General features: G+C 38.4%; 1 protein-coding gene across 5 annotated transcripts in view; it reads left to right on the top strand.

Moving 5' to 3' along the window:
* Window positions 1–27,896, top strand: part of LOC149558648 (histidinol-phosphate aminotransferase, chloroplastic-like) — a 103,544-nt gene that overhangs the window by 35,080 nt on the left and 40,568 nt on the right. For all 5 annotated transcript variants that reach the window (XR_016365052.1, XM_089832778.1, XM_089832780.1 and 2 more), the window contains exons 4-7: window positions 5,087–5,241; window positions 5,661–5,758; window positions 5,995–6,103; window positions 6,319–6,476. Coding sequence is in view for 4 of the 5 variants with exons in the window: in XM_089832778.1 (XP_089688904.1) it covers window positions 5,087–5,241; window positions 5,661–5,758; window positions 5,995–6,103; window positions 6,319–6,476 (520 nt within the window). In the remaining variant the exon portion in view is untranslated. The remainder of the gene's footprint in view (window positions 1–5,086; window positions 5,242–5,660; window positions 5,759–5,994; window positions 6,104–6,318; window positions 6,477–27,896) is intronic.

Here is a 27,896-nt window from a genome sequence, read left to right on the forward strand (position 1 = left end):
ACATTTTTTTTGCTCTGTGTGCTCAACAACATTGCAAGCAAAAGATTTCACATGGTCTACAAGTCTTTTAGCCATGAAGGTGTAAAAGGTAGACTCTTTTTGCTCTATATGCTCAACAACATTGGCTTTAGGTTGAGACCCTCCTTGCTTTTGTTGTTTAAAATCCAACTGATTGCGACAATCTTTGAGCAAATGGCCACATTTGTGATAGTAGTTACATCACACCTTTGAACCATGTTGTGACTTAGTGGATCCCTTCTGCTAAGATGACGAAGGGTGCTGAGATTTTCTTTTATCTTTGTGAAAAGATTTCGTTGCAAAAACTTGCTATGAGGAGGATAAGGTGACATTGCTACAAAACTATCTTTCCAATGATCCTGTTGCAAAAGTTTGGTGCACAACTCTAGAAATTTCAGATCAAGATTAGTGGAAGTAATGTTGAGAGTCTCTATAAAATGCTCATAAGCTTTAGGTAGACTCTTCAAGGTTTTGATGACCAGATCTTCTTCCTCCATTTTTCTGACCAATAACATTGAGATGATCTTGAGTGTCCTTAACCTTTGTGAGATGCTCTTGTAAGGACATGTGTTTATCTATAGTGATGGAGAACAATTGGTTCTTTAGAAAGAACGCTTGACTCTTGTCGGATGTCTCATGCAACTTCTTTAGATGCTTCCTTATGTTTGTTGCAGACTTGGCAGAATGAATTTGAGGCAACTGATTATCTGTAATAGAGAGCTTGTGTAATTCCCTCATTTTTAGTAGGTTCCTGTAATTGGCTTGGTCAATTCACCATCGCGACCCTCGTGAGCTGACATTGGGATTTGAGGGTCTCAGTTGTGGGGTTATAGGCTTTTCAACAGCCTATGGTGTGTTTTGGCTCCTTTTGAGAGACTTACTATTTATAGCAAGTCAAGCTGTTGATTTTGATGAGCTGTGATGTTGGTGATCTGGGTGTTACAACGAGGTTACTAGATGTGGGTTCATGTTCTAGTATTATTGATTCACAACCTGACGTTGAGTTGTGTTAGTTGTTGATGCTTTATTGGGAGATGTGGATGCAAATAGTATGGAGACATCTGATGATCTATTCGATGATGCTATGAGCTGCACTGGGTATGACACACCTTGTCAGATATTGGGTGATGACTTTGAGGAGTTTTTGGATGGATCCCAGGATCGATGTTTACAGGATCTTACTATTGAGGTGGAAGTTGACACATGCAAGGAGATTGATATTGGAAGGGCTTCCATTTCTTCGGATGTGGAGTTGGTTGAGGTACATGGTAGTTGTATCTTAGATGCAAAATTGTGCGAGGACGATAGCACATGTAGGAGCGATCTTGTGGTGGACATTTCTGATTTAGTTTCCTATCACAATGCAGTTAGTGAGACAAAGAGCTTGCATAGGAGTCAGGGGTTATAGAGGCATTATGTGACTTGTCAGTTAAAGGTGAGTGATAGTGACATTCCTTCAGCTCTTGAGCATTATGATGCTATCCGTTAGATGCTAGCTACATCCGGTTGGGGTGCTTCTATGTCAGATAAGCATAGTGATAGTAGTCTTTCCCTAGCAAAGATCTATGCGCTTTGAGAGGTTGTTAGGATCTTGAAGCATAGTTACTCTCAGTTAATTGTTGATAGGAATTACCTTCTGGAGTGGGGTAGCACCTGTTATGAGACATTGTTAGAGAAATAGGAGGTGGCTGAGCTCACCCAAGAGCTTGAGGTGACTGTGGACTCTCTTTAGTATACTTAGTTGGCTCTTCAGGAGTCACAGTCATAGTTGGATGAGGTTATCGTGGAGTTAGAGTGGGTACAATTGACACCAGCCCCAGACACTGTTCAGCTACATATTGTGGTTGGTGGTGAGTTTGCTTCCAAGTTTGGGGATGAGGGATTTGATTATGTGGTCGACATTTTTCTAAGATATGGGTGCAGTAGGTATGGATGAGATAACAGTATCAGTGAAGTCAAACTCTCATGATGATTTGCTTCCTTTTGTTGGAAGTGAATCTATTTCTTCATCTCATACAGTTGATAGCATTGGACAGTTGGCGGTACCACATTTTCAGAGGGATCAATTATGGGTTGCAAGGGAGCAGGTTGATGCTTCCACATATAATTTCTATTGCACAAAGTCTTTCATGGAGTATCTTTTGGAGAGTTCGGATGTGCAAGAGGATTCATACAGTGTCTGAGGGTACTCTCATTCGAGGCTCTCGTGCTATTCAGAGGTTGGTGGGAAAGATTGTAGAGAGACTGTCTACTATGCTTCCCCACAGGGATTTCGAGGTTGGGTTTACTGAGAGGATTGGTTAGGATCCTGCCGGACCGATAGTTTGGAGTTAGAGATTGGAGCCATCTTATGATTCCTAGATTGATATTGATGAGCCCTTGACAGAGATTGGGAGTTTTTATCGACATTACACTGTGAGGAGCGCTCATCACGATTTTTTTGACCCATAGGTAGAGGATTTGATTTCACATTGGTGTGGGTTGGCTCCAGTTTCATACCATCTATTATGGGATAGGTTAGCACCATCTTCTGCGGATGGGATCAACAGCTGCAAGTCAGACCACTGGCAAGATCCACACACCCACGACACTTTGTCAGTGGTTGGAGTTGATGATAGTGATTCAGGTACCTATGGTTGTTATCGTCTCCACAGTGTATTTGGATGTGAGTTTCAGTTTGATGGGGACTTAGGTGTGGATAGAGTTGGTATTTCAGTTGGGTTGAGTCCCAATGAGTTATTGCCTTCATTAGTGCCTAGGGTTAGTTTTCAAATGATTTTGATGGTGATGTTCGTTATTTGGTGTTGGTGCTACAGGAGTTACTTGTGCACAGCATAGATAGTACGTAGTTTTGCCCATGGGATCTAGGTGGACTGTGATGTTCATTTGCTTTGGGATTGCTTGGGGACGAGCAATCTTAGGTAGGGAGGACTGTCAGTTCACCATTGCGACCCTCATGAGCTGACACTGGGATTTGAGGGTCTCAATTGTGGGGTTATAGGCTTTTCAACAACTTATGGTGTGTTTTGGCTCCATTTGAGGGACTTACTATTTATAGTAAGTCAAATTGTTGGTTTTGATGAGCTCAATTGAGTTAGAGTAGTGTGATGCTCTTGGTTTTTATTTCAAGCTTCCAATTTGGGCTCCAAGGATCTTGGAGGGAGCATCTATTTATAGTAAGTCACCTCATCAGGTTCATTCATCGTCTTTCATCATCAAGATCACTTTGGCGTTGTCAGATTTCGATTCTGATGCTTCTTCAGTTGTTTTCGCAAGACGGGTGAATTATTATTATTATTCATCTAAATACGCAGAGGTTTCTATTTTTGTTGGTGTTGTTTGTTGGTCACCTTAGTATCATAGCTCGTTGGAATCGGGACAAAAAAATTTAAATCGTGGAAACAAGAAACAATGGCCTTCTGTGTCAAAATATTTAAGTTATGGTGGTAAAGGTCATTTTTGGAGCCAAAAGCAATAAATATATTATTATATTAATGACATTTCATTATATTTTAATGTTGTGTAAGTGGAGTTCTTTTGGGAAACTGGTGCCATTTGGAGATTATAAATATGAGGGCATTTGATTATCTTATTTGCTCTTGTTGTCTTTGTGACATTTTTGAGTCTGGAGTTTGCACCCTTGCTGAAGTATAAGGGTTTGGATTGCTTGGAAATTCATAGCTGAAGTATTGTGAATTACTTTGAGGATTAATCTTGCAAATTGTGCTGAGGTAAACAATCTCCCATTCCTCCTATAGTTTTTGCTGTGGCTAAGGAGAGATTGGGGTTTGACTGATTTGTGAAGGGATTCACGGGAATTATTATATTAAATTGTGTGCTGGTTAATTTGGAGTTGGTTGAGCCCATATTTAGATTTGCTGCTAGGCATTATTTTCTTCTTGCACTTTGGGAGCAACGTTTTTCATATCTGTAGTTGCATTTGTTGGTTGAAGAAGTAATTTGCTGCTGCTAGTCTTCATTTCAGAGGGTTTCAAGGCATGTCTTACTTTTAAGTTCATGGATGGTAACTTCTAATTTTTTTGGATATTGTTAATTTAGATAACAGGGGATATTTTATCAATTGGGTTGTTGGTATTTTGTGAAAATACTTAGTATATGTTGATATTGAAATTTGGAATTTTTCAATTGTATATTCTCTATGTAATATCCAAATATTTGAGTTGAAATTATTATTGCAATATCTTCTATTTTGCTTATTTAGTGGTATTGGAACTTGCTTGTAAAGTGTTTGATGAAATGTCACACAACTGAATTAGAAAATAATTTGGTGTTTGGCGAAGTTATAATCGGCTGGGGTTAATACAGCTTGAGAAGCATGACAACTTCTTGATTTCAGTCATCACTCTCGCATCCCTTGAAGATAGCACCCTCCTATGTCTAGTTGATTTTGCGAAACAAGGATTGATTAGAGGCTCACCCCATCATCAACATTGTCTGTCATTCTTAGAATTAGTTAGCTTTTATCTCTTTACAAGTAATTTGATTGGAAGTGATTGAAGTCATTAAAGTCAAGTTGATATCCATTAAAGCAACAACATAAGTCCCTTTGTGATAACCAACATATCACATCACAAAACTGAGTGTAGTCCACGATTAAGAACGAGCCTTGAGGTTCTCTCATTTTATCACACAAGTCATCTACATTGTTTTGCATATGAGCATCCTTATTCAAGAGAGAGTTGGAATTTGAGAATTCCTCTTGAAATACAAGTATTCAATTCTGTATGTTGTAGTGGAACAAAACTCACATTAACAACACTTAATTGTCATCAAAGATTTATGAGGTAGTGGTGGCAATGGTGTACCTTTTGATGAATGCATGTTTTTATCATCTACCTAGGTGAGAGTACCTAAATATTTCTAATATCCTAAGTACACTTTTTAATAGGTGCAATGTCATGCAGACGATTTCTTAAGTGTGTTGGTGGAAATAATATGGTTAGTAACTAGTGTTCTACCACATATGATTTAAGAATATATAAATTTATGCCACATGATTTCTTTTGGTTATCTTAACAGCAAATTTGTATTTGTTCTTTGAATACAGGTAATGGAAGCATTGGGAAAAATGGAATTTCCTTACATATACCCCGATCCGGAGAGTCGGCGTTTACGGGCAGCACTTGCTGATGATTCAGGTCTTGATGCAGCTTATTTGCTCGCTGGATGTGGAGCAGATGAACTTATTGATCTTATCATGCGGTAATTAGCTCTGTCTTCGTGTTTAATTCTTTTTGTTTTGCTGCCACATTCTGTATTTAACTTTGAAATTCAAGTATGAATTCTATTAAATATTAGAGTGGATATAGGTCCTTCTATTTGGGTCGTTTGTATGGTCCTTAATTGATGGATTATATTGGTATTTATGATGTCCCTGAATGCTCAAATCTGTGGGATGTTAACATGTCGGTATTTCAAGAGTTTAAGCCCAGTCATTTGTCAAATGTTATTGTATTCGACTTAGTACATTTATTCATTTATGTAGAGCATATTGGGATGCTCAAATCCTTTATATTTCTCTTAACAATTTCTCTATCATTTTTGTTGTTCCTTGCACATTGGAAATATTCTGTCTGCATAATTTGGAACATTATACTTACTACTAATAGAAACTCTTGCAGATGCGTACTGGATCCTGGTGACAAGATAGTGGATTGCCCACCTACATTTACCATGTATGAGTTTGATGCTTGTGTGAATGGGGCTACTGTGATAAAGGGTAACCAAGTAGAAGCAGTAATGGAAGCCTTGTACTTTTGTGTCTCTGGCGTCATTCCTTTTAGTTTTCAGAATGCTATTGGAAGTTCAAAGTGGACAGAATGACAATTATGGAATTTTTGTTTGAAGTTTGCATGCAAACCATTTGTATCTTGTAGCACAATATCAGGTGGAAAAAAATCTGTGTTAACTTGGTAGATGCACATTCCCTCATTTGACACTGTACTCCTTTTGTAGTTCCCAGGCTGCCTAATTTCAGTTTGGATGTTTCTGGTATTATTGAAGTTGTGAAGAAAGAGAATCCAAAGTGCATCTTCTTAACTTCTCCAAACAATCCAGATGGCAGGTTGTTTTCAAAAAAGTTTATTCATATTGTTTTTTTTTGCAATTTTTCTTTTTCACCTTTCTTTTCATATAATGATTTTACTGTCAGCTCTACGGTGGTCTTCTTAGTATATTTCTAAGTGTAAATATTGAAAATCTTAGGTTCAATAAAAAATGTTGACAACTTAAGCTTTGCGGTTTATCTTGCCAATCACTTTACTTTCTGCCTGTCACCAGCATTATTACTGATGATGACCTTCTGGAAATTCTTCTTCTACCCATCTTAGTTGTGTTGGATGAGGCATACATTGAATTTTCCGGGAAAGAATCCAGGATGGCCTGGGTAAAGAATCATGAAAATTTGATTGTTTTACGTACATTCAGCAAAAGAGCAGGTAACTAAATCATATCTGTTGTGTCCATGCATATTTAACAGAGTGTGAAATGTACAGATTTTAATTCTGCATCTCTTGACACAAAACTTATAGTTGAAAAAATGGCTAATGTTGTTCACTGTGCATTCATTGTTAGTGTCTGTACTATTTAAACGTTTACTCTTTGCAAGATTCTTTTTGATGTCCAATAGAAGTAGAACATGAACTCTCAAGAGTTCTTTGAACCTATTAAAGGTAAAAATGTTTTGGCTAACATTGTTGGTATTAAATAAACCATTTATTTATTGCCGTTTTCCATTTTCCCGAAGGGTTGTTTGGACAACTAAATTTCAAGGTTACATTTGTTGCAGATTGTTACATTCTTTATTTAAAAAGAATTCTGTGGGGCCTTATAGGGGGATTGGCCTAGCCACCTAAGAAGTACAAAAATTGAGTTACAAAAGCTGTGAAATACTATAGAAAAAGACAAGAACCAGACTCACACAATGGTGCCAAGACACATTAAGCAGCCCACCAGAAAATGAAGACCAACAACAACCAGTTGCTGCAAATGCTAACAAACCACCCCCTAGTCACTAAGACCACAGCAATGTTACTCATTCACCTGCTGCGACCATTCTAGCATCCTTACCAGATCCACTTCAAACACCAAAACCACTCGTACAGGGCAAATGAGAATTTTGGTACCACTATTCACTGTGGCTGAGAGCTGGAAACCACAGATAAGTTTGTCATGCTGCTGTGTATAAAGCAGCTTATGTCCATTGATGAATGGCAAGCTGAAAGAACCAGTCATCTCCAGCACCCCTTTGGAATGGGCTACTAAGGGATGTTTAAACACCAAATACAAATCAAGGAAAACTTGAATTTTCCACATTGTAGTGTGTTGATGTGAGTTTTGCGACCACTCCAACATGTTGAATAAAATTCTATCCTATTTTCTCTTGAACAAGAAAACCTCATATGCCATAAAATATGGTGATTGTGCGATCAAATAAGACAACTCCAAGGTTTACGCTGCGAACTAGTGACTTTGTGTTGGATATAACTTGATGAATTTGATGTGATTTGTTGGTAATCGCTCACGGACTTATGTTATTCATTCAATGGAATATCAACTTTCTAAATGCAAAGGGTTTGGCAATGTGAGTGCTCCAGTTACTTCTAATGAAATAAAATGCAAAATGAATTCGGGTTAGGAATCTAAGCTAATTCTATCTATAACTCTACCCATGCAAGACATTATTGATGATGTGGTGAAACTAAACCAGTCCTTGCTTTGCCAACTTAGACAAATACGTAAGAGAAGGTGCAATCTTCTAAGGGTGTGTGGACAATTTTCAAATTGTTGGCATATGTTCAAATACCCAATTCTTATGCAATCCTAATGATGAATTCCCAATTGAAGTTAAGTATCTGCAATGAGTTCAGCCTAACCTTGCACTATTGCTTGCAATCAAAAAGTACCAAAAGGTTTGAACTTGAGGTTTTATCATGAATCAACAATAATATCTTTCATTCATCCACTTAAACAACTTCTACTTAACATAGGTAAATTCTATTTTAAGTGAAGAATTGGAAACAATGCCACACTCCAAAATAACACAAGTTTTTCACCATGAAATGGACAGTGAATCTGCAATTGCTTTGGTAGCATTTTAGCCACAATTTCTACAAATCTCCCCTTTACTAATGAGAGGAGCAAGCCTTATATGGAGGCCTCAAGTACAATAGATTGCTTAGATTGATTTAAGATCAATGACCAAGATTATATAAACTAACCCTAATTAGGGTTAGTTACAACTACCTTTTACAAGCATTAAATGTTGACGAATGAGAAATTTACATTGCATTTAGTACATATCCTCTTGAGGATGGACTGTTGAGAAAATTCAATGGGGGAGTACATTAGTTGCATTCCACATGTCCACTCGGAATACCATCGATTGGATGAACTTGGACATGTCAAGTTGGGATCTTCTAATTTGTTGAAGATGAGTGGCCGCTGCCTTAACTTTTTAATCTTGCAATCTCTGTTTCAACCCCACTTCTCCATCCTCATTTTTGGAGTCTTCTTATTGACATGTTCTTGAAATTGTTCTTGTCTTTGTATCTTGGCCTTGATTCTTCTTTTGACTTGAACTTGTTGACCTTCATCTTCCCTTGCTTGGGATTAATCATGATGCTATCACTTACATTGTTTGTTCACCAACATCTCCATGCAATCACGTTGTCTTTGAACTTGATTGGATTATGTCTTTCCTTATTCCTTGAGATGTGTATATTTAAAATTCAGTCATCGCTCTTGGTTGAGGTTCCTATTGAGATGAGTTTTGTTCAACACATGAAATCGTATACTTAGTATTCCGAGATGAAACACCAAATCTCCAGCTCTCTCTTGAATACAGATGCTTATATGCTTAACAATATATACAAATTGTGTGATCAAATGTGACAACCTCAATGTTTCTTCTTTTTGTGGACTTTCGCTTGATTATGTGATGTGATAAGCTGGTTATCACAAAGGGACTTGTGCTATTCATCCATTGGATATCAACTTGACCTTAACTTCTTCAAATCACTTTCGACCAAATTAATTGCAAGGATAAGGGTTTAGAGAATTTAATCTAGCTCTAAGAGTGTAAGATAATATTGATGATGGGGTGAACCTCTAACCAAACTTTGCCTTGTCATGTCAACTAGGCATAGGAGGGTGCTATCTTCTATGGATGTGGGAATGGTTTTCATATTGTCAATATTTATCCAAATAACCTATGAAGGTGCAATCTGTTGGAGATTCACACCACAAATGAAGATATACAACAAACAAACTAAATGAACAAAAGACACAACAAATTATCTTGGGAAAACCCTCCAACTTGAGGGAGAAAAACCTAGCCACAAATATGCTAGCTATATATTAATGAAAGAGCAGAAGACTAGTTTATAATGCCCAAAACTAGGTAAATCTGAAGCAGTGATCATCACTCCTATGATCTATAGACAATAAATGAATATCCATTTGATACAATCACTCAACAAAGAATTTTGAAACAACTTGAGTACTACATATAGATCACTATCCAATAGGGAATATCGATCTATGTCTATATATGAATTCCTTGTGGAAGAATACATAAAATTGCCTTGACTATTCAATTGTCTTGCCTTTACAAAGTGAAGACCCTTCGTTGTCTTAATCCTTCATTGTCCTGACTCTTCAATGTCTTGTCCCCTTAAAATCAATCCTTTGACAACTTAAATAAAATATAGATTATTTATATATTTTAAATCTAGGAATGAATGATGGCTTCGGACACTATAACATCAACACTCCCTCTTAGCTAGCGAGGTGTCTTTCTTGATATCCTTGTCATAGAATCTATCAACACGACACCTACAATGGTTAAACTCATTTGTGGAAAAGCGTTTATCATGGAATCTCTCAACGTGATAACATCATGGAATCACTCCCATGATGTCCACCATGACTACTCCAATGTATGGAAAGAAGCGTATACACAACTGCCCATCACAGAATCACTCAATGTGATGTTTGTAAGGAAATTAACAAGCATAGGAAATTACAAAGAGAAAAATCACGTAACACAATTTTACATTGAAAAACTTGGTAAAATATACCAATAAAAAACCATGGGCAAATATCTCTTCATATTATTTCTCTGGAATTTTCACAGTTACAACAATGTTCAAAATGTTTGAGCAAACATGACTTAGTCACATATAACAACTAAGCTGTAGATTTTTGATAGAGGCCACTTACTAAATTCAACAAGACTTGTACAACTGATTCTTACAACTACGTGTACAACACTTGTTGAAGTTACTATTTTTGTCAAGTCATCAAAATGTCATGGTCAATTTCAGACTCAACCAAAGCTAGTGGTTATCCATGATGAATCAACCATCAATTATGGACTCAACCAAAGCTAGTAGTTCTCCATGACGACTTCACATTCCAACAATGTCATCATGGTATCTCTTAGCATCAGGTCCACCATGGCTATTCCCATGTGTGGAAAGAAGCATATGCACAAGCACCCATCACGGAATCACTCCATGTAATGTTGTCATGGAATCTCTCAACATGACATCCACCTTGACAACTTCCATGTGAGGAAAGAAGCATATACATAAGTGCCCATCACAAAATCACTCAATATGATGTCATGAAATCTCTCAACATGACGTACACCATGGCTATTCCCATGTGTGGAAAGAAACACATCTCTCAAGGGCTTTCACCTCATATTTATCCATCTCAAAGATATATACATTTTAGACCAACATCATCTCTCAAGAGCTTTTACCTCATATTTCTCCATTTCAAATAAATATAGTGTTACACCGGTGTAGGGTGCGGGGGGACGAGTTTCAGGTGCGGGAAAAAAAGGGCCTCAATTTGGGGACGACAGGGGTGCGGCAATAGGGTGCAAAGGCAGGTGAGGTTGCATAGTATACATATATGACTGAAAATGCTAATTATGAAATGATACTTCAGTATAACATACCAAATATAGTTGAATATAGAAAATTGAAATGCGATTCATGGATCATAAGTTGAAACTTGAAAGTTGAAACTTCATCGTCACTACCAATGACCATTGAACTTAGTAAAATTATAAATACTAAAACTTTTAAACATAATAGCAAAAACTATATTTTTCTTTTACTTTTCTAGCTAGTCATTGGCCACACCCAGCGCGCACCCTTGGACGCACCTCGCGTAGACCCCCGCACTTGGGACTCACCTGCATCCCCGTGTCCCGTCCGGGTGCACTGACTAGTGTGGCCATGGTGCGGCCACATTTTGGCCACGGTTGGGGTACTTGGGTGTGCGAGGTACCCGCACCTAAGATGTACGCACACCCAGTGCAAGGGTGGGGGGGGCAGGCAGGGGTTTAGGGCGGGTGCGTGCACACGGGTTACACTGGTTAAATATGTATTTTAGCATATGGTAAGGGTAACTGATGTTGAGACTCCCTCTCAACAAGGGAAACATCTCACACTGGAATGACAAGGAACTTCACACAACTTTCATTATCACAATAAATCACAATTGGCTCCAATGTTTGACCAAGCAAGGAGCTTTTGAAGCCACATTGCTTCTTGAGCTTGCTGATCCTTTGCAAAGAACTTGGCACCCTCAACCTGCTACTCAAGCTCCCTCTGAATCTCTAACTTGAAATGAAGGCAAAGTCGTTGCAAAGTAATTGTACACTCAAACAAGACAATATATTGGACATGCTTTTCTCAATGCAAAGAAAGAACCCAGGGATTGCAGTCACATCCAAATACAAGCCCACTATCTGTAAATTCTTGCCTAGAACTCACGCAAGATGAACATTCAGTGCCTTTGTTGATGAGATCTACTTCCATCTTCAACAAACACAACACAAATGCCCAATGTGATGGCTCTCTTGATTCTGCCAATGTTTCCTTAATAATGTTGGTTCAATAAATTTGGAATTATAACACTGTCTCTGCATGCATATATTTTCCAATTGCCAACATTAGAAAGTCAGGGCAATAAATATCAACCCTAATAATAGGAGGCAACAACTATAAGAATATTTAGGCAAAACAACAATTAATAATCTTGTCACAGATCTATCCATAAACATATAATAAATAAAATATCTCAGTTTAAAATCCAAGCAGTCACAATATTAGATTTGATAATAGACTTTATTACAAATTTGTTCATATTGATGTTATGTTCCCCGACCTAGTCTAGTCAGCGCTCCCATGGCGCTTAGCCTGTTGCAACATCCCAATAGGCTATAGTAGTGAATTAAAATATGTCATGGTGGACCAAGTTTACAAACCTTTTTACTTGTCCACGTTGTCAAATACTTGGCACTACGTATGATGATCCACTTCAATGTTTGAGATGAGTTGGAAGGTGTGATGTTCCCGACCTCTAGATACTATTCTGATCAGTAATTCCAGTCTGACCTCCTCAAATAGAATGTACGAAATGCATAAAAGGGACTGAGTGTACGGTATGCAAGATGTACTATGACCATACGAAAATGAATGGGGGTCTATACGCTACAAGAGAGGAAACTGGCAGTCCATATGGTAGTCAAAATAGGAGGCAATGTGTTTGTACGGTAAGCAATGTCTGGCCATACGATAGTGCAGTTTATGGTCCATACAATGATGAAGAGTGTAGGAGTGAGGCCATACGGTGGAGAAGTGAGGCGGTACAGAGAACACAAGGCCGTATGGATGGTAAATGTGGGGTAGCCATACGGTGGAAGATTGAAGGCCGTACAATGGAGAAATGGAGGTTGTATGGTAGGGAATGAGGATGCCATACTGTTGAAGATTATGTTGTTCGCTAAATGGAGGAGGGCACTGGGTGATGTACAGAGTTTGGAGTGTATGGTAATGCATGCAATTGAATGTATAAAATATGCAAATAAAACACACAAAACGTTTGCCACATATTTCATTCACTTAACACCAAGAGAGTTTGATCACATCAAAGACAATGATTTCTCCAATTCGCAATATGATGGTGCTTCAATTTGCCAGATCCAAGCGAAGTATTGTAGGTGACGGAATAGGGTGAGGGTTGAATCCCATCGAAACTGGACAAACCAAATAGGGAAGGTCTTTCACTTCCGAAATGGCGACCAATAGAGAACTCCAGCAGGAATTCACAGTACAGAGATAATAATCCAAATTGTATACCTACTACTACCTACAAGCCATGCTTAAATATCTGTTGGGAAAACTTTTCGAGGGTGTATAGAGATAGCCGACAACCAAACTACCTACGGAAACAATTAAAAATGGGTTTGAGATATATTAAATCAATTGGCCCAATAACAAGGTATAATTAATTACATTTATTTTATGATGGGGATATAGTCCTCTAGTCCCAAAATTTGCTTGTCCTCAAGCAAATGCAAATCTGGCTAGAGGAAACCTTCTGCAATCAGCTTCTTCAATCCTAAGTCAGATACCAAGTAGATCTTCTTGCTGAAGTAAATGATGTCATCAATAATTTTGTATATTTCATTGCATACGTAGCCATCCATCAACTAACATGCAAAAGTGTTCTTGGAGTACTCGACCAATAGATGGGTCCACCAATTATCCAAGGAATGGGGTAAAGTGTTGATTGTCATGTTTTTTCTTGCAGTGTCTGGGATCAAATCATGTTTAAAAATGACCATCTTCTTGATTGTGACTTCCCTCGATCCTTTATTTGACATTCCTCTTAGCAACACCTTCTTGCCATCCGTCTCGAATGAAAAGTCCACCCTTTTGAAACTTTGGCTGTATTGGTCAAGAGTTTCCAACCACTGGATGCCCAAAATTATATCAGTATCAACCAAATCTATGACAAAGAATTCATTGGTCATGGTATAGTTTCCCATGCAAATTTGTAGCTGTGGGATCACATGAGTGTCAGGTAACAAGGTTCCTCCTACAACCTTAACCTCCAATCCTCCATGCTCAATTGTGCGCAAGCTTTTACTAGTGACCAAAGATGAATTGATAAAATTGAGTGTGGCGCCACTATCAATCATGATTGGGACTCCTTTTTCGTTAAGTGTGCCACGAACCCTGAAGATACCACCTCCACTTGCTGTAGTGAGGGTAGCAATGGAACCCCCTTTTTGTATCAGGGCATTTATTCTTTCTTGCTGGGTGATTTCTTCATCAGTTGCTGCAGGTATTTGTCCTTTGTCGTCATCAGGAATCACCTCGATGTAATGAATCTTTCCCTTCCCAAGGTAGCGATGGCCTGGTCCCCATGGTCCTTTGCTCGTGAAACAAAGCTTTTTCCTTAGGAACTCTTGTCAAGAATCTTCATCAATTTGAGGTTTTTTCTGAATTGGCTCCTTGTCTTTGTCTTCTTGTGGTAATGGTGTTGGTGTAGCTGCGTGAGTCTTGGAGGAAGATGTGGCCATGTTACACACCTTCTTGATAGCTTTGTTGAGTGCATACGGATTGAACCCTTTGATCCAGCCTCTCAAAGGCTCTCTCAGCCCATCCATAAATAACACAATTCAACGTCTTTCAAAGAGGTCTGTGACTAATACTGACAGCCTTTGGAACTCCGTGATGTTGTTGTCTACCATGCCCATTTGCTTTAGCTGAGCTAGATCTTTGAGGTTTAGCTCAGGTTCCTTCCCATTGAAACAATTAATGAGTCTCTTAGTGAACTCAACATAAGAGGTTACTTGGTTGTGTCCGAGAGTGACCAATCCATGATGCCACCACTCATGCGCCACTCCTTCGATATGAAGTGCTCCGAATTTGATTGCTTCCTCTTCGGGCATTGGATTGAGTTGGAAATAGGTATCTACCTTCAGAATCCATGAGTGTTCGGTAATGGCTCCAGATCAATTGAAGGACGTAGCCCCTTTAGTTGGATTCTACAATGGCTTAGACGTCCATCTAGTTGCTACTCATAACAAAGGATTTTTGAGCATTGTACAGTAGCCTAGAAGTTAAAACCAATCCTTGAATCGATAGCTACTAGGAGAGACACAAAACATGGAGGTTGGAAGGAATACAAATATCAATCTAGTAGAAGATTCATTGTGTAGAAGCTATCTACCCCAACAAAACAACATAGAGGCCTGCACAAATTATCACACAGCTAAGGGAGAGGAATACTGGTCCAAAGACCATAAACAAGGCCACGCCTATTGGGGTAGGAACCACAACGTTAATCTGCACAACCATTAAATCTTTCCAAGTTTATTTTGAGGGACGACAACTGCAGGATTCTCGACAAATCAAGAGTGCGAAGGATATTGTATCTTGTTTATTCTAGTTAGCGAGTATTGGTGATTGCTTGTGAGGGGAAAGATAAAGCAGTGGAGATATTTGTTGCTTGCTAGAAATTGGTAGCAAATCACATTAGGGAAGTGTGGTTATATTGGGTTCTCATTCTTGCACATATTGCATGTTTTAATTTGTAAATTTCAAGTCTTTATTACTGTACTCATCTTCGGTGGTTTGCTAATAAATTGATAGTTTCTGATTATAATTACCTTAAATTAAATGCAAGCTCATTGTTGAACTTTGATATTAAACTATGAGAACTTTGATGAACTACACTGTTGTTCCATAAGACATCGTATGGTTTATATTAGACGGTGTGATAGTGTTTCATTTTAATATTCCCTTTTTTGCTAAATGGTTGTGACTTTTCAATCAAACAAAGGAATCATCTTTCTCTGCAAATAATAAAGGTGGTATCAGAACAATGAACCTACTACTTAGGGGACGTTCGCTATGAATGTATCTATATAACAGAGAACTGCGTAGAGTTTGGAGAACCCCACAAACTCCGGAAGGCAAAATAGTATCACAGGAGTATATTTGATGATTGAAAGAGTCCCAAATCTGACTGAAGAAGCAAACATAGAAGCAAGGGTTGATAGTTCTTAGAGAAGGACAAAACCATGGTGTTGATGTATTGCAACAACTTACACAAGCAATACAACAAATGAATACCAGGCCTAGAAGATCTCAGAGCCATTACATTGAGGGTGGTAGTGTAGTAGGAACAACATGAGGCATGGGAGCACCCACTTGTACCACATATACACCTTTAATGCTCATATTTGCTGAACATAATGAAGACGTCGAGGTTATTGATGTTGGAGCAGTTGGGATATTCTGGAGGATTTCACGACCATGTATGTTGAATGGGATTTGTTTTTGGATAATGTTAAGACAGTTTTAAGCTTTGTTCAGTATATAGGACAGCGAAGGGAAATGGTGAGAGCAAGATAGGATAAGAGGCCAAGGGGCCCAAATAGGGAATTGAAGCATGCTATGAACAAGCCTATCTTACCAGTATTTGATGATAGTGGAAAAACTACGGCCAAGGCATGTATACATAAGTTGGATATGTTTCTCGCGCTAAAACCAATGTTTGAAGCTGAAGCAATTAAGTTTGCTACTATGCATTTGGATGGACCAGCTTATGATTGGAGGCACCATGACTTAGTTACTCAAGACCATGGCATGATTTACTCATATGAGGAGTTTAGTAACAAGTTGATAACTAGATTTGACAGGAAGGATATAGAAGTTTACTACAGGCTGCTAGCTCAGCTCAAGTAGAGTGGTGATTTGGACACCTATATTCACGAATTCCAACGGATATCTATCATGGTTCCTAATATGTTTGGAAACAGGGTGATGATGTTGTTTGTGGAAGGTTTGAGTGAGAGACTCAAGGGATTTATCAAAGTGTTGAAACCAAGTACTCTCCAAGATGCAATCAATATCACACTTGATCTAGACAACTTTTCATCAGCGGTTCAGCCCCCCAAAAAGCCTTTCAAGGGACTAAAGACCAATCTGAAATTTTTAAGTCAGAATAAGGTACTCCACCAAAGGCAAATTTTGAGTCAAGGAATGAGTTACGAAGGAAGCATTTATGCTTCACATGCAAGGAACCTTGGTCACTGGATCATAGATGCCTTGTGAAGGGTAAAGTCCACTATCTTGAAGTGGTTTCAGATGATGAAAATGAAGCAATAAACTTGATGAGAATAATGGAGACAATATTCACAAGCAGCCCCAAATGGAGAAGGTTGAGAGACAAGTTTCAAATTAGCCTTCTACGATTGCCACCCTATTAGGAGTTCGTATAGGCAATCTTATCCATCTTAAGGGAGTAGTTAAGGGGTAGCAAATGGTTTGCTTAGTGGATGCAGGGGCTACACATAATTTCATTGGTTCCTCTATAGCAGTGAAGAGGAAGCTATAGGTAAGTGCAGTCCCACAGTTCGATGTTAAGGTTATTGGTGGAGATCTTCTTGATTGTTTAGGGATGGTTTATCAACTTGAGATTCAACTAGGTTGTTACACTCTTACTGCAAATTTTTATGTGATTGAGTTAGGAGGGATGAATGCTATTTTGGGTCTTCAGTGGCTCCAAACTCTAGTCAAATACACTATCAATCATGATCAGAGATGGATTGGGTTTATGAGAGGAGACTAGTAGATCATACTCATAGCTATGATTCACAAGAGTCCTAGAATCGTTTCAGCTCATAGGATGGAGTCCATTTTGAGACATGATTATACAGAGTGGGCAACACATCGCTTTATCTCCACTAAATCTGTTTCAGATTTAGGACAACAACATCATATCGATATTGTGTTTATGCTAAACAAACACAAAGGAGTTTATAGTGATATCCCTCTGCGTATACCTCCTGACTGTGGGTTTGAGCATGTGATAGAGTTGGAAGAGGGTGTGAAGCCAGCTGTTATGATGCCTTATTGTCACCCTATGTCATTTAGAAGGAGGAGATAGAGAGGACCATGCAAGAGTTGTTTGATATGGGACACATTAGGCCGAGCTTGAGTTCGTTTGCTTCATCAATGGTTTTGGTTAAGAAGAAGGATGAGATTCTACAGATGTGTATTGATTACAGGGCCCTAAACAAGAGGACTATTAAGAACATGTATCCCAAACCCCATATTAATGAGTTATTTGATAAGTTACATGGGCTGCCTACTTTTCAAAGATTGATCTTTGTTTAGGGTACTGTCAGATTAGGGTCTGTGAGGAGGATGTACATAAGATAGCTTTCAGATGCTATTATGGACACGAGTTTTTGGTGATGCCCTTTGGACTCACCAATGCACCTGCTACATTCCAATCATGCAATTGTGTAAGTTTGTGTTGGTATTCTTTGATGGCATTTTGATTTTCAGCAGGACATGGGAGGAACATTTACAACATTTGGAGAAGCTTATGAGTATCATGGAGCAACATTCATTGTTTGCTAAAAAATTCCAAATGTGAGTTTGGTTTGATTGAGATCCTAATCCTCGGGAACATTACTGGAGCTAATGGGGTTAGGGATCATCAGGAAAAGATACAGGCTATACTAGACTAGCTGCCATAGAAGAATGTTTCAGATTTGAGGGGATTCTTTGGGTTATGTTCCTATTATAGGAGGTTTTTGAAGGGGTTCTCTCAACTTGCGGCTTGGCTTATTGTTCTGAATAAGGTAGGGGCTTTTAGAGGTTCTACAAATATGGAGATGATATTTGATAGGGTCAAGCAGTTGATGAACATGTGCTTGGTGTTAGCATTACCAGATTGCACTATGCCATTTTTGTTGGAGTGTGATGCCTCAGGTGACAAAATAAGGGCGATACTTATGTAGGATAGTCATCTCATTACATATGAGAGCAAGAAATTGAGAGATCATGAAAAGTTGAACTCCACCACCTACGATAAGGAGATGCTAGCTATTATGCACGCTCTAGCTTAATTTAGACAACACTTTGGTGGGTGGTTTTTTTGTAGTAAGAATTGATCATAATAGCTTGCTCTTTTTCTTAACAGAGGAGCTAAATGAGAGACAACAAAACTGGATCAACAAGATTCAAGCTTATGATTTTGACATTGAGCACATCAAGGGGAAGAATAATGTGGTTGCGGATGCACTTTCCAAGATGCCAGCTAGCGCTACTTGTTGTTCTATGTCAGAAATTTTAGTTGATCGGAAGTCTCAACTATTTATTGAGTACTCTAAACACATTTTCTTGTGAGATCATGGATGGACAAATTCAAGACGATGGATACAAGGTTATTGATGAAGTTATTTATTATGAAAAACAAGATATTTTTGGTCCTTGAATCCAAATTTAAGTAGAAAATTATGCAAGCCATTCATGATAACCCTACAATAGAAAATTTGGGATACTTTAAGACCTACAGGCAGATTAGAGAGTGGTTCTCATAGAAGGGCCTCAAGGACGATGTTCTCCAGCACGTAAGGACATGAACAAGTCAGAACATGTGTATCTAGCAGGTTCGTTGCAGCGATTTCCAATCCTTGAGCATAAATGGGAGAGTATCTCTTTGGATTTTATCATAGAACTTCCAAAGGTGCAGGGTAAGGACAACATATTCGTGGTGGAGGACATATTGATTAAGTATGCTCATTTCTTTGTTGTAGAGACTGATTGGACGACTTCACAGGTGGCAGCGTTGTTCTTTAGGGAGATTTTAGATTGCATAGCCTACCTAAGACCATTGTGAGCGATAGGGACAACAAATTTCTTAGCACTTTCTAGCAGGAATTATTTAGTTACCACCCCCAAGCAGATGGGCAGACGGAGATGGTGAATAAATGGATAGAAGGGTATCTTTTCAAGTACATTTCGGGACAACAACGGGCTTGGGTTAAGTAGCTACATTTGGGCAAGTATAGTTATAACTCAACTTATCGTATGTCCGTTGGCATGTTCGCTATCAAAGCACTTTATGACTATAATCCATTATCTCTCGTGGATTTGGCCTTGTTAGATAGCAGGACAAGGCTGGCCAAAGATTGGCTATAGAACAACAAGAAATCCTTGCATCCCTTAGTAAGAATATGTAGCGCGTCTAGAACCAACAAAAGGTCTATGCTGACTGCAATAGGACAGGGAGATAATTTCAGGTAGGGGACATGTTATTTTTATGCCTCCAACCCTACTGGTAGAGTTTAGTTAAGAAGAGCGTATTGGAAAAACTGAGACCTCAATTTTATGGTCCCTACAAGGTGTTGAGAAGGGTTGGATAGGTAGCTTATGAATTAGAGTTACCAAGGAACAACAAGATCCAGAACATTTTTCACGTTTCATGCCTCAATAAGGCCCTTGGACAATATGTTGCGAGTTTGCCCGAATTACCCTCGCTAGACAAAGAGGGGCACCTAGAATTGGTTCCCATAGGGATATTGGATATGAGAGAAAAAGGATTGCGAAACAAGAACATTAAGGAGTACTTGGTGAATTGGAGAGACTTACCTATTGAGGATGCAATGTGGAAAAATTAACATATTTTGCACCACCTAGCATTGCAATTGCTTAAGGGCAAGCAATTCTGGGGAGGGAGGACTCTCATGTCATCTAACCCAGTCTAGTCAACTCTCTGATGACACATCGCCTATTGCAACATCCCAATAGGCTATAGTAGTGAATTAAGAGATGTTGTGGTGGACTAGGGAACAAACCTTTTACTTGTCCACATTGTTACATACTTGACACCACGTATGATGATCCAATTCAGTGTCTAAAATGAGTTGGATGGCAATTGGCATGGCCCCTAAATGCTATGGTGGATGACATGCTTTGTAGTAACGACTTCTGCTAGGTAGTAGTAATTACATAATGCCACCCTTTTTATTTTATGCATGTTCGATAGCATCTGTAATGGTTCAACTCTCTTGCTACGGGAATCTCGTATGTAGCGTTGAACATTGAGGAGAAGTACACAGAGAATTGAAAGAAGAAAAAAATTAACATCTGGACAAAAGCAAACGATTGGTTCTAAGATTATGAACTGAAAAATGTAGCCCCTTCAGTTGGATTCGACAGTGGCATGGATGTCTATCGAGTTGCTACTCATAACAAATGATTTGTGAGCACTGCACAGCAGCCTAGAAGTTAAAACCAATCCTTGAATTGATAACTGCAAGGAGAGGCACAAAACATATAGGTTGGAAGGAATACAAATATCAATCCAGGTAGATAAGATAAGATAAAAGTATTAATGTCTAAGAAAAGACCACAAAAGGTCTATGGGATAGAGAGTTTACAATCAGACAACTGAGAACAGTAGGAGCACCAAACGGTGTCCGAGAAAAACGAACAACAAGAAACAAGAGAGAGGCCAAGGCAAAGACTAGGAGTCCTTCCTTGGCAAAAAGAAATTAGTCACAGAAGGATAAGACTGTGAGTGGATAGGAGCCTTGAACTGTCTCTGTGAACTCGTGGAGGAGTGTTGCTGACACAAGAAACTGTTGCGAGGTCTGACAGATCTAGAATGGCCAGTAGAGCTAGTAAAATTAGACGACCTTTTCACACCCTGCAAAGGAGATCAGGGCTTGAAAAAGGCAGTAATAAGATGATGAGAGGTATGTTGGTGAGGAAGTAGTGATTGTGAAGTACTATCATGGAGCAGAGTGGCCTCTTGAAGATAGAGCATTAGACACCATTGGTCACAATAACTGAAAAAAGCTGAAAGATAAAAGTAGTCTTGGAACAGACAATAAAATCTCCCTCTGATCTCATAAAAGATAGGGCAACGAAAAATAAAGTGAGTCTCTGTCTTAACCTCAACTAAAGTACATAGCTTACAATCCGTTCTCCTCTGTCAATGTGATGGTCGGTTTGAGCTCAAAGATGATGAGAACCAACTTTAAAAGACCCCAAAGAGATACGAAAGGCATGACTCCATCGTCGAGAGAGGTAACTAGGACGGACAATAATCCCATCTCTAATCTCCAGAAAGTGCTTTGCATAGAAGGCCATCCTCGAACGTGTTGGTTATCAAAATTGCTGGTCAGAAACCTACGAGCCTTGCCTGCTCGATGCTAGGTATCTAACTGATTTTGGTCAACTTGATAGGATTGAATCAAATCCTCTGCGCTTTTGGTTCTGCTGGACCAAGGCCTGTTTACCTAAATCCTGGACGACAAAACTCGGATCCAAGATGATTTATAGCGGATTATAAAAATAAAACAAACTCCTTAACTGACAAGTATCAAGGAGACTTTCTGGATTGTAGTTAATAATTATTATCTTCAAACTTTGATTACTTTTTAAAGATTTATGTGTTGCTGAAAGAAAGAGTTAAAACGAGTTATTAAATAAAATCAAAATCCTTAAAGAAAGAAGATAGAGAAATGGCAGCATTCGATTCAATATTTATAAGCAGATTTATGATCAGTGTCAAATTCTAATTGGGTAATAGAGTCAAACATATATTTTTTTACATACAACTTTATGACATTTATGATGTAACTTTTGCTAAAAATTCACTAATTATGATGCCACAAATTGTTATATTTTAGCGTATTCAGATTAGTCTATTATGCTTTAACCATTATGCGGACACAATAGATACAAATAATAGGAAAGAACTTATATCCTGCACTTATTTGTATTTGTCAAATCTGAATAGCAATAAACAATTTAGTGTACCTATCAAATCAGTAAATGATAAACAAATAGACAATCAACACCACAAAGGACGAATTACATATATTCCAACTCTAAAACAATTAAAATCCTTACTGATTTTATTGCTGGATAGACTGTATTGAAGACACCCAACCTTCTGATGCTCTATTCAGCACAGTTCGATCCATACAATGCCAGAATTAGTGCTAAAAAAATTATAATCTTCTTTGCTTAGTTCAAAACTCCAACTCCTCCTTTAAAGAGATAAAAACTTCAAGAGTACTAATGGTGAACGGTGACAAACTTTTTTTAAAGATAATCCAATGTCTCTTTGTTTGATTTACATCTCATATTATATACGATATGAAGAGTCATGATCTGAATAGTTGCGTCTTTATGAAAAATCATATTTTTAATGACACAACTTTTCATAACTAATGACATATCGCTAACTCTTATGAAATACTTAAAATATTAACTTCTGACAGTAACCGACTGCTCATTGAATGATAAAAGTCGAACAGGGGCATCTCGTCCATGCTAGTAAACTCCAGGGTTTGCTTTTTACTCATGGACGTGTCTTTGTGGGTATTGATGTCTACCTAGCTTCTGAATCATCTATCATTTCGCCCTTTGAATACATCTGTTCGGGTATATACTTGGCGGCTTGTTTGACCCGTGCCTCTATCTCCATGAAGTTGGGTTTGTCTCTTCATTCCACGCATGCATCTTCAAACCTGACGGCATCACAAAATGAAGACGCATTGCTCATTTTCTTGCACATTGATTGAATATTGTATTCTCGCGCGTGAAGAGTTCTAGGCCCAAAAGCATTTAGCCGACATTGTTCTTTTTCACACATTCATCCATACCTACAAAATAGTGATGCGAGATACCATTAGATGCAGATCATCAAACATTCAGAATAATAATCATCTCGCTAGTTTCCTTAATGCACAACCATCAGGATCTTCTCTTGACAGTGATTGGAAAACTTCCAACGATTCATCCTATTGTGCAATCTCCAGACTTCGTTTGCTTCATTTTTTTTTTTGTGTGCTGTGATTTTCTCCAACATTCTTTCCCTCGTCGTATCCCACACATAAGGATTCAATGGAACATAACTCTCCAAATCAACGACACAGAAAACATCTTCAATAGATTTTTGTTCTGTCGAAATCCTTGCATGCTTCACACTTATCCCCATTTCATTAAATGTTGTTGTAATGTCGGGCAGAAGCATGTCCTGATCAGGCCCCTCGAGTGTAATTTCAGTATGTAAAGTTTCATTTTTGAAATGAACTGTAAAACCATTTGTGCCGTGACTTTCTTCTGTCTCTAGTTTAGGTTTGGATAAATTAAGTATTGGATCTTCAGCATAGTTGTTGGAAGAATATTGGCAATATCTTGCATCATTGATATCATCGCTATTTTGAAAAGGGGACACTAAAAGAAAAGCTTCCTCAGAGACATCATATTCCTCACAATTCACTAAATTTTGCACTAGAGTGTCCTCCGGAGAATAGTTTAACTTGATACGGACAATAGAAGAAAATGATCTATCTGACAAGACTACCTTCTCAGAGCTACAGAAACCATCGGCTTCATCGTTTTCTTGTCCAAATTCACAACAGAAGATTCGCATTGAGTTGAATTCATTCCATGACCATATTTTTGTAACTCCAAAGCCTCTTCCAATTGGCAAGGTTGAAGAATATATTCCACGTACATGCTTTATATACTCATCTAGTGTTTCTTCAAATGCATTTTCCGCTACAACAGTTGCTTCAGGTTTCAGCCTCAAAAGATCAAATAATTCAACACAACATCTTGGATCTAAGAAAAAAGCAAAAGCGACCCCATCGTATTGAGATATCACGTTTCTTGGTTCATCTGTGATAAATTTTACATATTTTGCTAAATCGAGATATTGTACATATTTGTCCATAAGATCCTATTTTTCTGGGAAGACTCCATGGGCTTTCCTTTTAAACTTCTACATTTGTATACTGCTCCGCACCACCATTGATTTGCGTGATTTGAAGAATTGTTAATATATGAATCCGTGACATGTTTCTGTGTTCCTTGTGAATTTATTATGACTGGATCATTAGCAGGCTTGTCTAACTCCTTTGGCACACCAGCAGCTTCTGATAGCTCACTCAAACCTTTCACAGTGCTCCCTCCCTCATATAATTTGATCTCTTATAATCATCAGCATATGGCAAGAGAACTCTTGTCATTGCTATACAACATAAAAAATGAAAAGATATGAAAATGTACAAGAATGGAGCTTCTAAAATTTGAGTTCCATCAGAATGTAAACCACCATGAGGGTTAGTCCAGGTGGTAATAATATACTGTTTGTAGATATCATGTCTAACATGCTCATTTACTTCCTGTCGGGAGGGGAGGAGATGAGTAGGGACATTCAATGAGAATTGATAAGAAGGGAGACGATCAATATCAATCCCAATTGAGCTCAATAAAGAAGATGCCTGTGCATACCGACAACAAGCATGAGAGCTAGTATCAAATCTCACAATAGCAGCAGAAGAACAATAAGCCAGGTAGGAATATCTATCACGTTCACCAACCAAATCCGCAAAACCACGCAGGCAATGAAGGAACCAAATCAGATAAAAATTTGCCACAAGACTGAAGGGATGAGCACCAAACTCAGCAAGAATAGTACTATGAGTGAACTTGTGACATCTAATGATGCACAGTAAAAGCAATGTTTGAACTTGCTCGATTGAGGCCCAGTCAGAACCAAGGAGAGAAGGCCCCCAAACGATTGAGCCATAAAGAACAGTCGGTCAAACAAGGGAGTCCAAGAGGGATAACTTGGATGAGGTATCCTGGAAATGGTGTCTGAAACATTGTTTCTCAAGCATAGCAAGAGAACCCATACCCTTACTAACTCTGGACTGTATCTCCGGTCTCATACTAAAGTGGGCCCCAGAAAACTTCACTCCTAGATACATATAAGAAGTGATCTCAATCTCTTGTCCCTAAAAAAACAAGTGAAGATGAGAAGTCTTTAAGAAATTAAAGATCATAACCCTAGTCTTACCCAGATTAACCGCCAACTGTCTCTAAACACAAAAGGAAGCCAAACCATCGAGAAGTCTCTATAAACTCTCAAGAGAAGAAGCAAGAAGAACCACATCATCCGCGAAAAGAAGAATGGAGATCAAAACTTGGTGTAAGTAACAACCGTCACCTGGGAGCGAAGACTTCAAAAGGAAATCCTCAAGCTCATCAATATACAAATCGAACAAAGTGGGAGAGAGAGGACAGCCTTGTTTAACCCCAATGGTGCTATGGATCAGAACTGAGAAACCATTAGGAGTCCTGAATCTACCTACCACAGTTTCATATAATCTCATGATAGCCGTTAGTAACATCTCTGAAATCCCAATCTCTCGAAGCCTCTGAAATAAAGCCATCCTAGGAATATAATCAAAAGCCTTGCTAAAATGACCAAAGCAGTTGTAAACCTTCTCTGATCTATGTTGAGCCTCTTTAATAATAGCCTGCAAAGTGAAAATGTGAGCCATGGTCTGGTAGTCAGCTCAGAAACCAGCCTGTCCTCTAGCTCTACAACCTTTCCTGTCAAGCTCTTTAGATAACATCGCATTGAGTGCTGTAGCATACAGTTTGGAAAATGTGTGCCCGATCATAAGTCTATAATTCCTAGGATCAGAGATAGGACCGGTCTTATGGATTGAGTAAATCAGATGTCTGTACCAAAAAACAGGAAACCTAGTACAAACCACCCTATTAAAAAGTATAGAGAGATAGGGGCCCATAATGGAGGCACCAAACTTGAAGAGTTCAGCCTGAAACCCTTCTTCATTTGCTGCTTTGTTGCATCTCATGAATCTGATGGCCTTGTAAATGTAAGATAGGGTGAACAAAACAATTCTCAGGGCCATAAATAAAACAATAGAGACGCCTGCACACATTATTGCACGACTAAGGGAGAGGAATACTAGTCTTAGGGCCATAAACAAGGCCATGCTTAGTGGGGGTAGAAACCACAATGTTAATCTACACAACCGTTAAATCTTTCCAAGTTTATTCTAAGGGACGACAACTACAAGATTCATGACAAATCAAGAGTGCAAATGATATTGTATCTAGCTTATTTCCAGCTAGCGAGTATTGGTGATTGCTTGTGAGGAAAGGGATAAAGCAATGGAGCTATTCGTTGCCTACTAGAAGTTAGTAGCAAGTTACGTCAGGGAAGCATGGTTATACCAGATTCTCACTCTTGGACATATTGTATGTTTTAATTTGCAAATTTCAGGTCTTCATTATTGTACTCATCTTTGATGGTTTGCTAATAAAATGACAACTTCTTATTACAATTACCTTAAATTAAATGCAAGCTCATTGTTGAACTTTGATATTAAACTGTGAGAAATTTGATGATCTGCTTTGTTGTTTTGTAAGACATCGTGTGGTTTATATTAGACTGTGTGATATTGTTTCATTTTAATACTCCCTTTTATGCTAAACAGTGTTGACTTCTCAATCAAACAATGGAAGGAATCATCTTTCTTTGCAAATAATAGAGGTGGTATATAACAACTAAATAGTTCTAGAAGACTTCCCCTACAACCTACCCATGTCACATAACCATCAACGATATACCTGTGTTGAAGGCTTTATGGATTGATCCCGAATGATCTTTGTATGTTTACAACAGTATTGAATAATCTATTCTGACATAGTCACAATTTGAATTATCCAGCTTTGCTAAATGTCATGTCTTGTGGGTGACCTGTGACCACTTCGGAACTTTCCACATTCTTCTAACTTCTTGTTCTGAATTTGGAATGCCCATTGTCAAGTAACGTAGTTAGAATCATAGTTCCAAGAATTTGCGAGTTAGATCAAGACTCGTCGAGTTCGAGCCAAAGTTCATCAAAATGAGGCAGGACTCGACAGAGTCCTAGTAGAGTCACCATGGATTCGGCGAGTCTCAAGTTCTGGACTCTCATTGGCACTAGGACTCATAAAGTGCAAAAAATAATAAAATAAAAGGGTTAAGTGAATTGTAATTGCTTTGTATAACATCTATTTGACCTAAAAAGATCATTCCATTCTTTCCTAATGCTTGTGATAGAGAGAAGAGAGTCAGAGAAGAGTATTGGGGTTTTGAGAGAGAAATTAGCAAACTGGTTGGCTCTTTCGTATCAATTGCTGATTGTTTGTGCAACTTTGTAGCTTGCACTTAAGCATTGAGAGGAGCTAAATGAGGCATTTGGAGGAGGCTTCTACAAACTTACTTGCATTTCCATTGTTTGTGCAAATTTGAAGAGGTAAGTTACAAGTTGCATTTCTTTGTGTTGTTTTATATTCATTTTTTAAATTTCCATTTTGTTTACATTTGTTTTAGTCTCTACTATTTAGATTTATTCAAATTTA

The sequence above is a fragment of the Cupressus sempervirens genome, chromosome 5, assembly GCF_028749045.1.
Source record: "Cupressus sempervirens isolate cs-2001-9-10 chromosome 5, ASM2874904v1, whole genome shotgun sequence".
In the NCBI taxonomy this organism is placed as follows: Eukaryota; Viridiplantae; Streptophyta; class Pinopsida; order Cupressales; family Cupressaceae; genus Cupressus; species Cupressus sempervirens.